A 14,849-nucleotide genomic window follows, 5' to 3' on the forward strand; every position below is an offset into this window, starting at 1 on the left:
AAAAATATGGACAGGCTTACTTTCCTACTCTCAAAAAGTAAGGGAAATCCAATAAAGGAAACAAATTGGGACAGTGTAACAAAATATTTAAAGAAAAAAAATATAAGACAGAGATGGAACAAAGAAAAAGATAAAAAAATATAAATTTGGAAAAATAGTAATTAAACAAAAATAGGAATAATAAAATAACAATAACAGATAAGGATAGGTCCATTAAATTTAATAGAAGAAATAATAAAAAGTAGAGAAAGAGAAGGGAAAATCCCACCGGAGCAGGAAAAGACAAAGAAGACGAGAGAGAGTAAAAGAGAAAAAACGAAAGTAGAAAGAAAAGGAAGAAAACCTCCAAGATGATGTTCGGAAGTCAAAATTAATTAAACCTTTTGTTTTTATTGTTTTTAAACTTTTTCTATCTGGACCCTACCCCTCTGCTTCCCTATTCCCCCCCATCCCTGTGCCTCACTTTACCCCCACCCCCCCCACCACCCTTTTTTCTTCTTCCTTTTTTCTATCACTTATTCCTCTATCTAACCTATGATACCGTGTTTCCCTGAAAATAAGACAGTGTCTTATATTAACTTTTGCTCCCAAAGATGCTCTAGGTCTTATTTTCAGGGGATGTCTTATTTTTCCATGAAGAATTATTCACAATTATTGTTGAACAAAAAAAATGAACATTTATTATATACTGTGCAGTAGTTGTCATCACAAACCAGCATAACCAGACAAACTATGAATCCTATCAAGAATTTCTTGTTACTTCCATTATTTCCATGTACACCACTCTATGGTACATGCATGCTCTGGTGTTCTGTTTGGTGGGCACGCTTCCAAACAAAAACTTTGCTAGGTCTTACTTTCGGGGGAGGCCTTATATTTAGCAATTCAGCAAAACCTCTACTAGGTCTTATTTTCTGGGGATGTCTTATTTTAGGGGAAACAGGGTATCTATCTTTTCATTTTAATATGTACAGTAGAGTCTCACTTATCCAACATAAACAGGCCGGCAGAATGTTGGATAAGCGAATATGTTGGATAATAAGGAGAGATTAAGGAAAAGCCTATTAAACATCAAATTAGGTTATATTTTACAAATTAAGCACCAAAACATCATGTTATACAACAAATTTGACAGAAAAAGTAGTTCAATACGCAGTAATGCTATATAGTAATTACTGTATTTACAAATTTAGCACCAAAATATTACAATATATTGAAAACATTGACTACAAAAATGTGTTGGATAATCCAGAATGTTGGATAAGCGAGTGTTGGATAAGTGAGACTCTACTGTATATTGAAAAAAGCTTTAATAAAGATTATATTAAATAATAATAATAATAATAATAATAATAATAATAATAATAATAATTTTGGAGGGCGGTCCATGTTATGAAGTATGTCAAAATGTTTCTCCAAATTTTACCATAGATTAATCCAAGTCCATTTTAACTAAATCACAGGGGCAAAAAAAATAGTTCACAAAGTTTGGAAACAACCAGGAAAAAAATTGGCCAAAAGCAGAAAGTTTCAGTCTCTTTGCAGATATGACGCAGAGAGAATCCAAGGCTCATGATAGATTACTCTCACTGCAGAAAGTCATGATGTTTCTTTCTCTTTGTACACAGCAATTGAAAGATTCAAAGTTTCAGTGATGTTCTCTTCTCACTGACATACTGAAGAAATGCATTAGCAACAATGAGAGCTCCTGATAACTAGAGACCACCTTTTCTATCATCAGCAACAACAATTCATACAGTGCCATCAATGTACATGGTATTTTATAAGAATAAGAACATTTTACAAGTTTCCTGCCTTCAGGTTTACAATATAAAGAGACGTCCCACGTGGAAAAGGGATGGCAGTGGAGGAGGGAATTAAGTGTCTAGAAGGTACTGTCTTTTCTTTTGTTCTTCCAAGGCCAGTTTGAGGTAGGGCCTTTCAATTGCTTCTTGGTCTTAGCGTGATCGAGCTGTGTATGCCTTTCCTTCTCTCCATCCCCATCTTGGACAATGACAGCTGGGATGAAGGAAGGGCATTTCATCTGCTTCTGGGTCTAGGCTTAATGGGGAGAAAGAGCTGTGCCTGCCTCTTCTTTTCTCCCTCTAAGGTCAGGGCAATGGCAGATGGGGTTCAGGGAGGGCCTTTCGTCTGCTTGCCTCCTTCCCCAACTACGTACTGTTACTGTCATTCTCATTATTCTTAGAGATGACAGACATACTCCTAAATAGTTTTCAGCCTACTCAAATAATGAAGTTATTAACATCTTATGAGTCATCCATTTCTGATCACAGTTTAAAAACCATGGATAGAGCCTTAACAGTTACACAAGAGGGCATCAATAAGAATTACTTGCAACCATCTGCAGCAACTATCACATAATAGTAATAAAGAATGCATTTTAAAAATTAAATACATTTAAATCAATCTTATGAAGAAAGGTTAATTAGAAAGAAAGAACTTTGTTCATCATTCTGCCTTTCTGATGATTCACTGCTTAAAATGAAGTTCATTTCTAACTAATATGCCAACTACCACATAAAAAACATGTATTCTCGTGGAAACTGACCTTCAAAAGATTCTGAAGTAAACAATTACAGGAAATATCATTGTCGGTGAAACACAATACATACCAGGTTGAAGTAATATTCAATGATGGCTAAACTCTATAAATCTATGATGCATACACACATCCCCACCTCAAAGTTAAATATTACTCATCTCTCCTCAATGCAACTAAATGCATAGAATCCTCAAAGTATTAGATATGCTTAGCCACTCATTTAAACAGGTAATCTGATGATCCTACACAGTAGGCATGATTACTTATGCTTCATGTGTACATGCCAGTAAATAAATACTTAGTATGGAGATTCAGTAATTTGCCTATGGTCTAACAGTTTACTAATCCAGAAATTGTATTTTATCATGTTTTAGTAAATCACTTCCACTTCATTTGATTTAACATCAATGTACAAATATTTAAAGATACAATGTTTTAATCGTGGTTAAAGACGCGACAATATATAGGATTAAATATCTACTGTGCATAAAAGAAAAGCTAAAAAGAAAATAAGTATTTATCTAGTGGCTTGCTCAGTTTAACTTCATGAGCAATCTAAGACTGCTTCAGCAGATTCAAATACAATTGTATTGCTGTTGCGTACCTTCAAGTTTATTCCAATTTATGGCAACTTTAAAGCAAACCAATGATAGGGTTTTCCTGGTAAGATTTGTTCAGAATTGGCTTGCTATTGCCTTTTCTCCTGGTGGTACTAAAACTTGTGTACATGATAATGATGATGATTATTTATTTATTTATTTTTATCCCACATTCAAAGCAGTGTACAATGGTTAAAAACCGCAGAAACATCATAACACAAAAATCTTACAAGCAATGGCGTCTTAGAACCAGACAAATATGATAGGTCAATATCACTATTTAAAATGAAAAGTTTTCAATATTTGCACAAGTTAAATTTTTTAAAACACAACATAAAAGGGTACTGGGATTTCAATATCTCACATGAAGCATTAAGTCTGAATAGAACTGTTTAGTTGTACCCAAGCTACTGTGAGTATTTTTAGCAAGAGTTTCACATTGCACCCTATAATAATCTTAGTCGCATGACCTCAAGACACATTTCCTAACCAAAGAAGAGATTTGCACTTTTCCTCCTTGTACAGAAAACATATTCAAGAAATACTAGCATATACTTTTCAGTATCATGGGTTGCTCAGACTCAGAATCAAATTAAACCAGTCGATAACATGAACACACATCAAGTACCAGTGTTTACATCTCTAAGGTCTCAGTGCTGGCACTAGTTAGAAGTATGAATTGGATTGAATATACAGTTTAGCTGAATTTCACTTGGCTCTGCAAATGCTTATTCCCTTCAGCCTCTGACATTAAAGCTTGCTGCCGCAGTAAAGATTCTCCGAGGCTGCAAATAGCAACACAGGAAACTGCCTTGTACCAATTCAAGCCATCCATCCTAGCATTTTTAGCTTTGGAAAGCAGCAGCCCTTCAAAATTTTAGGCGGGATTCCTTTTCTAGCTCTATTTGAACACCTCTGCTGTTCCCTGGGGATCTTCCAATCAATATTACCCAAATCTGGCACTACTTGGCTTCCAAACTCAGACAAGATCAGGATGGCATGACAGAACATTAGGAGCAGAACTAGTTCTTGATTCCGTTATACAACGCTCCATGCAAACATGGTTGCAAAAGCTAGTTCTAATCATATGCAATAATTTGGTTTTCTCATAAGGAACATTCAGCTTTAGCATTTAAGTGCATCTAAAATATGCTAAAGCAAACATAAAAAATACTGTCCTCTTAGTATGAAACTAGAATCACAGTACTATGATACTAAAAGCTATCTGGTACTAATTAAAGCAAAAGTTGTCTTAAAACGTGGAGGGGGGAACCATTCTGTAAAACTTTTTCCAAAATAAAGGTAGTTACTTGCAATTATGCAATGTACATACTGAGTTATATTGTCAATGAAAGCATCACTATACAAGGACAGCATCCATCAATAAGACCCATAGCCTACTTACAACAAATTGATAGAAAAAGCAGTTCAATACAAGGTAACATTTGAAGTAATTACTATATTTATGACTTTGCAATGTATTGAAAACATTGACTATAAAAACATTGACTACTAAAAGGCAGACTGCGTTGGATAATACAGAGCACTGGATAAGTGAAGGCGGGAAAGTGAGACTCTACTATAATATATCAAGTGAAACAGAAAGAAAGAAAAACACTGTGCTTTCAATGTTGATTAAAATGGACCAGGAAGCATACAAAAGCTTGACAAGTATAAATCCGCTGAAACTATCGACAAAGAAAAAAAGTCACTCTTTGTGGTACAGAGGAAGAGCCCATGATGCCTGGCTCGATAGCAGTATGTGTGAAAAAGCTCTTGGAGTCCTTGTGGACAACAAGTTAAACGATGTGATGTGGCGGCTAAAAAAGCCAATGGGATTTTGACTTTAGGAGTATAGTGTTGAGATCCAGGGAAGTCATGCTACCCCTCTATTCTGCCTTGGTCAGACCACACCTGGAATCACCCTGTGTCCAATTCTGGGCACGGTGATATAAGGGGGATGTCGAGAAGCTGGAATGTGTCCAGAGTAGAGCGACTAAAATGATCAAGGGTCTAGAGAACAAGTCCTATGAGGAGCAGCTTAAAGAACTAGGCATGTTTAGCATGCAGAAGAGAAGGTTGAGAGGAGACAAGATGGCCATGATGGAATGTGGTGGAGGCTCCTTCTTTGGAGACTTTTAAACAGAAGTTAGATGGCCATCTGTCAGGAGTGCTTTGAATGTGATTGTCCTGCTTGTTGGCAGGGTATTGGACTGGATGGACCACAAGGTCTCTTCCAACTCTATGATTCTATGATTCTATAATGACTAATGATTGCCTAGTCTAAGACCTATAAGAGACAGAAAAACAACACCAGAAATTCTCAGGTTTGATCACTTTCATCATTTATCTCAATAACAACAACCACACATCTCTATTATTCACGTCAGTGGGTATGGCTCATATTGACACTTTCGGGGCACATCATGCTCAACTCTTTATATCATCTTGATTTATTTCATATCCCAGTGACTGCAACTAAATAAGAGTTCATCCCATTCCAACTTAGCTTGAAGTCATTCCAAAAAGAAAATAACCACTTCAGATATTCTTAATTACTGCTGTATTACAGAGGTATAATAAATACTCTTACATGGCCTGCAATGAGACCAGAATAGTTTCTTGTTCTAACATGATACAACATGTTTTCTTAAAACTGTGATACTTGCAGTTACACAAAAATGAACGGAGCAGGTAGATGGCAAATGAGAAAATGTTCCTTAGCTGAACTCAATATTTTCAGCATTTCACTTTATAACTCATAAATTGTTGCTATTGTCAAGGGCGACAGAGAAGCTATGTTAGCCATACGGAAACTAAGCACAACAAAGAGATATATCTTATTCATTCATACTGATGTGTTTCAAAACAAAAATGAAGAGGGGCAAATAAATTATTGCCACTATTAAGTCTAACTAAAATAAACCAGTCTTAAATGTTTCTTCCCCCTTCCTGCTTTCCTCTTTATATACACAGTATTTGAGAGACAGAAAATGAGCTAGCCAGTCTTTCCCAGCCAAGATGAACACAGAGGAATGATGAGCACATCTCTCTCTCTTTGGTGGGTGGAGGGAAGAGAAAAGGTTACAGCCAGTTCTACAGGATTTGCAGGAAGACTAAAGGATCTTGGATGCTGTTTTGATCCCTCTCTAGCAAAGGAAAAGATGCAGGGGGAAAAGCATAATGAATGGAAACCTATCTAAAAGGCAAAACAACTGCTCTGAGGCAGCAGGTGATAGGACTGTCCTGCATTAGAGTCAGAGGGACTTTTCTTTGGAGTGGGGGCATGATTGGCTATTTCTCTTAGTCTTCCAGGAAAAGCAGATGAAGAACATTAATTCCAGAATCTGCTTTTCAGATGGATGTTATTTCAGGCAGTTTGCTCACTAAGCTAAACCTTTTCCTCCTTTTCCTTACAGAGTAAAAGAGCTGGCGCCCGACACAGGACCACTATCCTCTCTCACACACACCTGGTCGCCTATGAGCACTTCTTACACACCAACAAAGTGATTTACCTGTAATCTTGAGTTTGATTACAGTTACTTTTTTCCAGATTGCTGCAGGTTTAGCAAGGTTAGTTTCACAACACTGTTTACCATTCCTCAACCAACATTCTTGGCAACGGCAGTTGCATGCACACTGCCCTTCTCAAATGCACTGAGAAGGCCAAAGGTAAAAAATGTACTGAAAACTTACATTTCTGCCTTTGATCCCTGCCCCACCTCCTTTTCCACAACCTGTTAACCACCAAGGTATCAGGGCTGACACAGCTTAACAGCCCAAGGAAACATTTCCTGTATGCCATATTTACCTTAGTAACACTTGTTAACGACAAAATTCTTGGCAATGTATTAAGGACTTTGTCCTACTCTTCACTGAAGGTCTTAAACCACTTGCTCTTTCCCTCTCCCTCTCCCTCTTTTCTCTCTCTCAGATAGATATAGATATAGATAGGTAGACAGGTAGTTACATACATACACAGATACATAGACCGATAGACAGATGAGAGAGATAAGTATATATGAAAGATATACCAAAGATTTCAGATCTTGATCTATCTGCCTTCCTCAGTCCCTGTTTTCTCACTCTCCCTTTCTCTTCTCTGAAAGCTGTGACAGGCACACATTTTAGAAAGAAATGAATAACCGTGAAAGATCCAATGGCTTCATGCTTTCTAATGAATGAGTCTGAAATAACAGCAATTATTCTTAACACAACATATTTAGATTTCCTTTTAATCCTTCCCCCTTACCTTGGAAACACACACTAAAACTTCTGAAGCACAGTCAGTAATGTACCATAAGTAATGAATTTATTCCTATTGATTCCACTTATTACTATAAAAAATTAATCCATTTGTCTACTCTCAACAATTCCAAGTGCCTGTTCTAAATCAGCCTTTGACGCATGCTGCTGTTATAGCGCTCATGTAACAGATGGGACACTATGGCTGGAAAGATGCCATGCTATCCAGTGTGGGTGACAGGCACTGTCGTCCAAGAGTGGGAGAAGGCATCAGGCTGCACCAGGCAAGCTCTCTGGTACTTTTAATAGTATAGCACATAACATACTAACAACACATCTACTGTGGGAAAAACATATACTAATGTCTGGATGCTAGACAAAAACCGTGTATGTTCATGTGTGCCACAATGCATAGACACACACACACACACATTATACTCCTGGTAATTATAATATTTCCACCCCCTGCCATCCTTTTAAACTTTCACATAAAAAAATCAACAACCACAGAATCTTATACTCTACATTTCTAAGCAACATAACCATGAATTAGTAAAGCGGTTCAGCAAATTTTAAAAGTCACCACATATCCTTCTTTATTAAAATAATTCAGAGAATGGATATTCTGGGTAAAATGTGATCCTATCTTACCATTTTATAGGCTTGCCCATCTTAAGACATACATGGCTACAAACACCAACAACAGTATTTTAATATTAACTGATAAACCAAGACACTTACTTGACAGTAACTCGATTCGATAAATCCTGAAGGTCACCAGGATGAAAAAGCTGAGCTTCTTTTAATCCAAGATTTCCACAAGCTTTCAAAAACACATTTATATTATCCTGTAGAGACAAGCAGAAAGCGACGGCTTAGTTGAGCTACGTGGAAGATTGGGAACTGAAAGTTGTTTAACCGAAGTTTCAAAGTCCAGCATGTGCAGATACAGAAAACTGGATTGTTGTCTCATAAATACTCGCAATATTTCATATAAATCCTTGGGATGAAAAGTGATCTCAGTAACTGGCATAGCATGTTAAAGATTACCAGGTATAAAGCAAAAAATGCCCAGCCAGAACGCTGCAATCTACATTTGATGTCAGCTCTGCAAACAAACGCCCTTTTTAGCTTTGCATGACAAGCCTCACCTCTCACATTTAAAAATAACTCAAGCTACTGACATTCACCACCCAGAAATGGTTGGCAACCGAGGAAGAAAGAGGAGGAACGCTTGTTTCTATGATTACAGATTGAGTGTAGAATACTGCACCTGGAATCTGGCTTCAGTTCCTGAGCAGGCTAAGGGGGTGTGGTTGGGGGGAGCAAATAAAAGGCAAGAGCAAAAGGCACAGCACAAATGTGGCTTTCATTGGGTAAACCAGGAAACATAGGTGTGGCTTAACAGATCACTACACCTGCTCTGGGCTAACTGCTTACTGAGTCAGTGAGAGAAGCATACATGGAACATGACAGAGAAACTCTGAAGTTGGCACCTCATTTTCGTTCACAGAATATGAGCAATGAAGTGAGAGCAGTCAGCATGTTGGTGTTAAATCCCATCACCGGCAGCCAAATAATTTCTCTCACACATTCCAAGTATGCAATGGAAATAAGCACCCAGGAAATGCAGCACAGATGTACTTTGCCCTTCTTTTCGGATCTTTAAGCTCAGCCGTTCAGGAAACAATGAGCTGGTTCACAGGTAGCATTCAACTCTGGTTTAGCACAAGGGTGAGAACCTCACTCCTTTCCATATTTAGCTGGACTCCAACTGTCATAATCTGGAGGTAATGACACATGATAACATCTGCCCTGCCCACCTTCAACTGAACTTTCAGCATCTACTAAGGTGACTATGGATGACAAAGAATTTGGGTTCAGTTCCAAAGATGGAGCCTCTTTGAGGGGCTTCGTTCACCGTGTAATAATTCCTTTGAGGACATAATTAAATTCATTTAGAATACGGTACTGGACGAGAGTTCTACAAATACCAAAACATACAGACATATAGAGAGCAAATCAAGTCTGAACTCTCACTAGAAACCAAAATGACTAAAATGAGGCTACTGAACTTTGGACACTAAATGAGATAACATTACTCGTTAGATAAGAGGATAATGTTCAGTCTAGGAAAAGAGGAAAACAGCATCACAAATGGATAGATTTAATCAAAGAAGCCAGGGCCCTGATGTTTCCAGAATTCAGAAGGGCTGTTAATATCAGGTGCCTTGGACGGCTCTCAATCAAAGGCTCTCCATAAGTCTAATACGTCAATAAAGTGACATCACATTATTCAGCTGGGAGAAACAGCTCTTCAACACCAGCAGAAATGCGAGTTATGGCACATCTTTGCATTCAACCAAAAACAGGTTTTGGAAAGTAGAAAAACTATACTAATATGATAACAATTAACAAAAAAACCTCATTTGCAATACCTTTTTGATAACATGTTCATTCTTCACTGATTCAGTATATGGCTGAGATGGGCATGTTTGCTAAATTAGAAGGTAGTTAGCTGATGGCATTTAATTATCAGATCACTGATTATGAAGGTCCTTAGAATGATCTTCTTTAATCTTGTTTTCAAGTCATTAAATGCACACAAACATGTCAATTATCCTGTGCAATCTATTCCTACTTTACAACCTTTGGCTTGTCATCTCTGACATGAATTTTCCCATCATTCTGCTGGTTATATTTTCATCTTTGGTTCTCTCAATACGTTATTCTCATACTGAATAACAACAATAACTACCATCACAACCACCAAGAGCTACACTTTCGCACTGATGCATCTCTATTTATGTCTACCAAAAGCTGAATTAATTCACCACTGGGAGAGATCATATTCTGGAGTGGGGTACTATCAATATGCTGATGACATCAAAAAACAGCTTTAGCTTTTGTGTGTGTGTGTGTGTGTGTGTGTGTGTGTGCGTGCGTGCGTGCGTCAGGGGCGACTTGAGAAACCGCAAGTCGTTTCTGGTGTGAGAGAATTGGCCATCTGGAGGACGTTGCCCAGGGGACATTTGATGTTTGATGTTTTACCATCCATGTGGGAGGCTTCTCTCATGTCCCCAAACGTTGAGCTGGAACTGACAGAGAGAACTCATCTGTGCTCTCCTGAGATTCGAACAGGCAATCTTCAGGTCAGCAACCCAACCTTCAAGTCAGCAGTCCTGCTGGCACAAGGTTTTAAAAAATTGTGCTCCTGGGGGCTCATTTAGCTAAGGATGGTGTGTCTTCTCTGAATGAATGCCTGGAGGAGGTAATGGGCTGGATCAAGAGAAGACAGAGGTACTTGCCATTAAGGGTCCTAATAGGAGATGGAGGTGTGTCAAATAGTTCTGGATGGGGTTAAACTCCCCCAAAAGATTATATTCTTTCTTAGAAATGCTCCTGGATCCCTTTCTCTAAATGTCAGACCACATGGATGCAATGATCAGGAGTGCTTACTACCAGCTTTGGCTGATACGCCAGCTGCATTCCTTCCTAGATTTGGAGGACCTAAAGATGGTACTGCACACACTGGTCACCTCAAGACTGGACTTCTGCAATGCGCTTTACATTGAGCTACCTATATAGCAAGTTCAGAAACTCCAGTTAGTTCAAAACAAAGCAGCCAAGATTGGTAACAGAAAAATCTAGGATTGAGCATACATTACATGTATACTAAAATTACGCCACCAAGTGCCAATTCGTTTCCAGGAAAAGTGTGAAGTGTTGGTTTTGATCTTTAAAATCCTGCATGGTTTGGGTACAGGTTGCCTACAGAATCACTTTCTCCTGTATAATCCATCCATCCACTGAGGTTCTCTGGAGATGTTTACTTAAACCAGCCAGAACCTGACTGGCATTGTTATCAGCTGGGGAATGACCTGCCGGAAGAACTCCAACAGTTAAATGAGCTGTCAAAATACGAGGCATAATTAAAGACCTATCTCTTCCGGTGGGCATACCCAATACATTTTAAACTTGCATTCTATTAGTACTGTATTTACATTTTGTACTATGCATTTCAATATATGTATTTTATGGTAATGTGTTTTATCTGGGTTTTAACTGTTGTACCCCTCCTCCTTCTTGCTCTGAGGAGAGGCAAGTAGCAAATAAAATTTATCATCATCATCATCATCATCATCATCTATCTGACCCAACTCCATTATTCACACAGGGTATACAGTGCTCCCTCGCTAGTTTGCAGTTCAGGTTCCGCGGATTCGCTATTTCACAGATTTTCCCATCCAGCCCACCCTCCCCTCATAGGAACAAAAGGACTCAGTTTGAGGCACGTGACCCAGTCCTGCTTCCTCCTCAGCCGCCTGCAGGCAATGGCAGTAGGCCCTGCCTGCGCCTCATTGCCTCAGGAACAACAAGAAATACAGTACAGTACATTAAAAGAGGAAAAGAGGGAGGGAGGGAGGGAGGCTATATTTATTGAAATAGTGTGCTGCTACTTCACGGTTTTTCACTTTTCGCAGGCAGGCCTGGAATCTAACCCCCGCGAAAAGTGAGGGCACACTGTACACAAAAAAGCAGGATTACCCCAGAAGGCTCATAAGTTGTTTAGCATATAGGGAAATATGTGCATTTTTGACTGACCCAATAAAAGCATCACTGTTTTGTGGATTTGGGATGCTGTTGTAACGTGTACTTTCTGATTCTACAAATCTATGCCATACATAAAACCAACTTAAATTATCAAGAAAGGGAGTTCACATAATATACAGCAGCTAAAATTAATCTGATATTTAAAATCTTTGACTTCCTGTCAGCTCCACCTGGGCAACACCCTCCAAACTCTTCGGGTGTTGTTAAATAAGCAGTTGTGGGTGGGAATCACATGTTCTTCTTATGTAATAAACGGGAATTCCAGTATGCATACCCCAGTGAACTGACATCACATTACTCAGCTGGGACAAAGAGCTTTGTAATACTAGCAGATACACAAGTTATGGCACATCCTTATATTCAACCCAACAGGTTTTGGAGAGTGGGAAAGCTATATGAATCAGAACAATTAGTTTAAGGTGGAAATCACACAATTTTCTCCAGGCCATAGGAATACTGATTTATCTAAAATACATTCTGTACTCTTTTCTATCTTCATTTACATTCCTGCCATTCTGGCTTATGTACTATGTCAACTGGCATCACGCAAGTAAAACCAGAATTAGACTGGATGAGTATGAATACATTAGCATGAAATGTATGCAGCATTTACCAAGTCCAAAGCTTTCTTTAAGTACAAGGACTTCAAGTGTTTATTTTGACCACTTTAATTTTTTTTCAAATTCTTTTAATCTCCTAAAACTTCCAATCCACTACCACATAAAGGGCTGGCACTACATTGATAGTTATACTGGTACAATTTAATAAATAATAACATTACTGCGTAATAGTATTACATCAATACTGAATGGAAGGACTTTTTCATTCCAAAGGTTTAGCACTTCAGTTGATTGCTTAATTCTCAATGTCCTGGTGTGATGCTGCTTTATGATTTCCACTTATTCCCACAAAAGAAGTGGCATATCTTTAGTCCATATTTTCTTTAACATATTATGTGGACCTAAAGGTTGATAGGAGCCCCCAATGGCACAGTGGATTAAACCACTGAGCTGCTGAACTTGCTGACCAAAAGGTCAGCGGTTCAAATCTGGGGAGCGGGGTGAGCTCTCACCGTTAGCCCCAGCTTCTGCTAAACTAACAGTTTGAAAACATGCATATGTGAGTAGAGCAATAGGTACGGCTCCAGAGGGAAGATAATGGCACTCCATGCAGTCATGCCAGCCACATGATCTTGGAGGTGACAACGCTGGCTCGTCTGCTTAGAAACTGAGATGAGCACCAACCCCCAGATTCGGACATGACTAGACTAAATATCAGGGGAAAACCTTTACCTTTACCTTAAAGGTTGCTAGCAAAGAGTAGAAGAAACCTGGGCTTTTCTCTAGCTTGTCAGAGTAAAAACAAACCCAAGCACCAATAGCTCCAAGATCCACACACCATCCTAAACAAGTCCTTTCATTTTGGTCTGTTTGCCCATTACTACTAGAAATTGATATGCTTAGTTAATGGAAGACAACAGTTTCCATAACACTGAGCCATAGCAGTCAAAGTTTTATAAAACTGCATTCATTCTGCAGTGTACACATCTACACTGCAGAATTAATGCAGCTTGACACCACTGTGACTAAATGCTATAGAATCATGGAACACTCAACTCTAGCTCTCATGTCAACATGAATTTGAGTAGTCCAACAATTTATGCTATACAATAAAATTCATGAGAAAAATGTAAGAGCAGTACTGGTTGCACTGTACTATTTGTGGATATTCCAAATGTTTAGAATTTCGTGATGTTAGCAACAGAATGTTCGATTTTGAAAGAAAACGCTATGCATCACACCTCTTTATGCCTCCCAGTGAAATCTGAACTGCTGTTTTGGAACTGCTTATGGTTATTGCCTATAAGGAGAAGTCAGAATATTCTTAATTAAACTAAGCAAACAAAGAAATATTTTCCATGAAAATACTCAAATATTTGTCGTGTTCATGTATTCGATAGTTTTTCTAAGAAATGTTACGATTTTCGAAAAAGAAAGAGGTATACTAGGTTAACTAGTACATTCTATCTTCATAAGATGGACAACTAATTAAAAATGTAAAAGAATGTATTGTTTAAATGTAACATTATTATTATTTTAGTTGTCAATCCATAAAACATCAAGTTTAATTTCCTCTACAATTTTCAAATGCTATGCAAACACAAAGACACTGAAAGGTGAGGGGGTGTCTGGTCGGGGAGGTGTTACAGGTCCAACTCTGGTTATAGGTCCAGGTTACAGGTCCAACACATATCTCCAGCTGCATCCCCAGAGGAGCTGAACGTAGGTGACAGAAGGAGGGAGGGAGTTCAATCGCCCCCAGGGCTGATCACGGTTCGCACTGCCCAGAGAAGGAGAGAGCCAGAGAGGGTAGAGAGCAGTAGTTGAGGATGACACGAAGCAAGACCAAATGATTTTGCAGGCCATATATGGCCCATAGGCCGGACATTCCCCACTCCTGCCTTAAAGCAGTGGTTCTCAACCTGTGGGTCCCCAGATGTTTTGGCCTACAACTCCTAGAAATTCCAGCCAGTTTACCAGCTGTTAGGATTTCTGGGAGGTGGAGGGCAAAACATCTGGTGACATGGGCAGAATTAGAATTGTCCATCAACATATGACCTATGCATGTATGCTAAAAACATGTCAACCTGCCATGAAGAGATGTCCATCGTTTCTGGGTAGTTGTGAAAGGATCACTTCTCCTGTGGATTCTAGTTCACTACAAGTGTTTATAAAACAGGACTAGGAAGTAGTGGGAGAAGACATTCCTACTGAAATTAAAACTGAGGCTGCAGCTGCATGGGAACAGAGGTGTGTCAGCCAACCCAT

At 38.7% G+C, this 14,849-nt stretch overlaps 1 protein-coding gene across 8 annotated transcripts in view; it reads right to left on the minus strand.

Annotated features, from left to right (window-relative positions):
• lmo7 (LIM domain 7) overlaps positions 1-14,849 on the minus strand; it is a 198,804-nt gene that overhangs the window by 88,151 nt on the left and 95,804 nt on the right. For all 8 annotated transcript variants that reach the window (XM_008106882.2, XM_062975564.1, XM_062975563.1 and 5 more), the window contains exon 5: positions 8,149-8,255. In XM_008106882.2, the coding sequence (XP_008105089.2) occupies positions 8,149-8,255 (107 nt within the window). The remainder of the gene's footprint in view (positions 1-8,148; positions 8,256-14,849) is intronic.

This window comes from Anolis carolinensis, chromosome 3, assembly GCF_035594765.1.
Source record: "Anolis carolinensis isolate JA03-04 chromosome 3, rAnoCar3.1.pri, whole genome shotgun sequence".
Classification (NCBI taxonomy): Eukaryota; Metazoa; Chordata; class Lepidosauria; order Squamata; family Dactyloidae; genus Anolis; species Anolis carolinensis.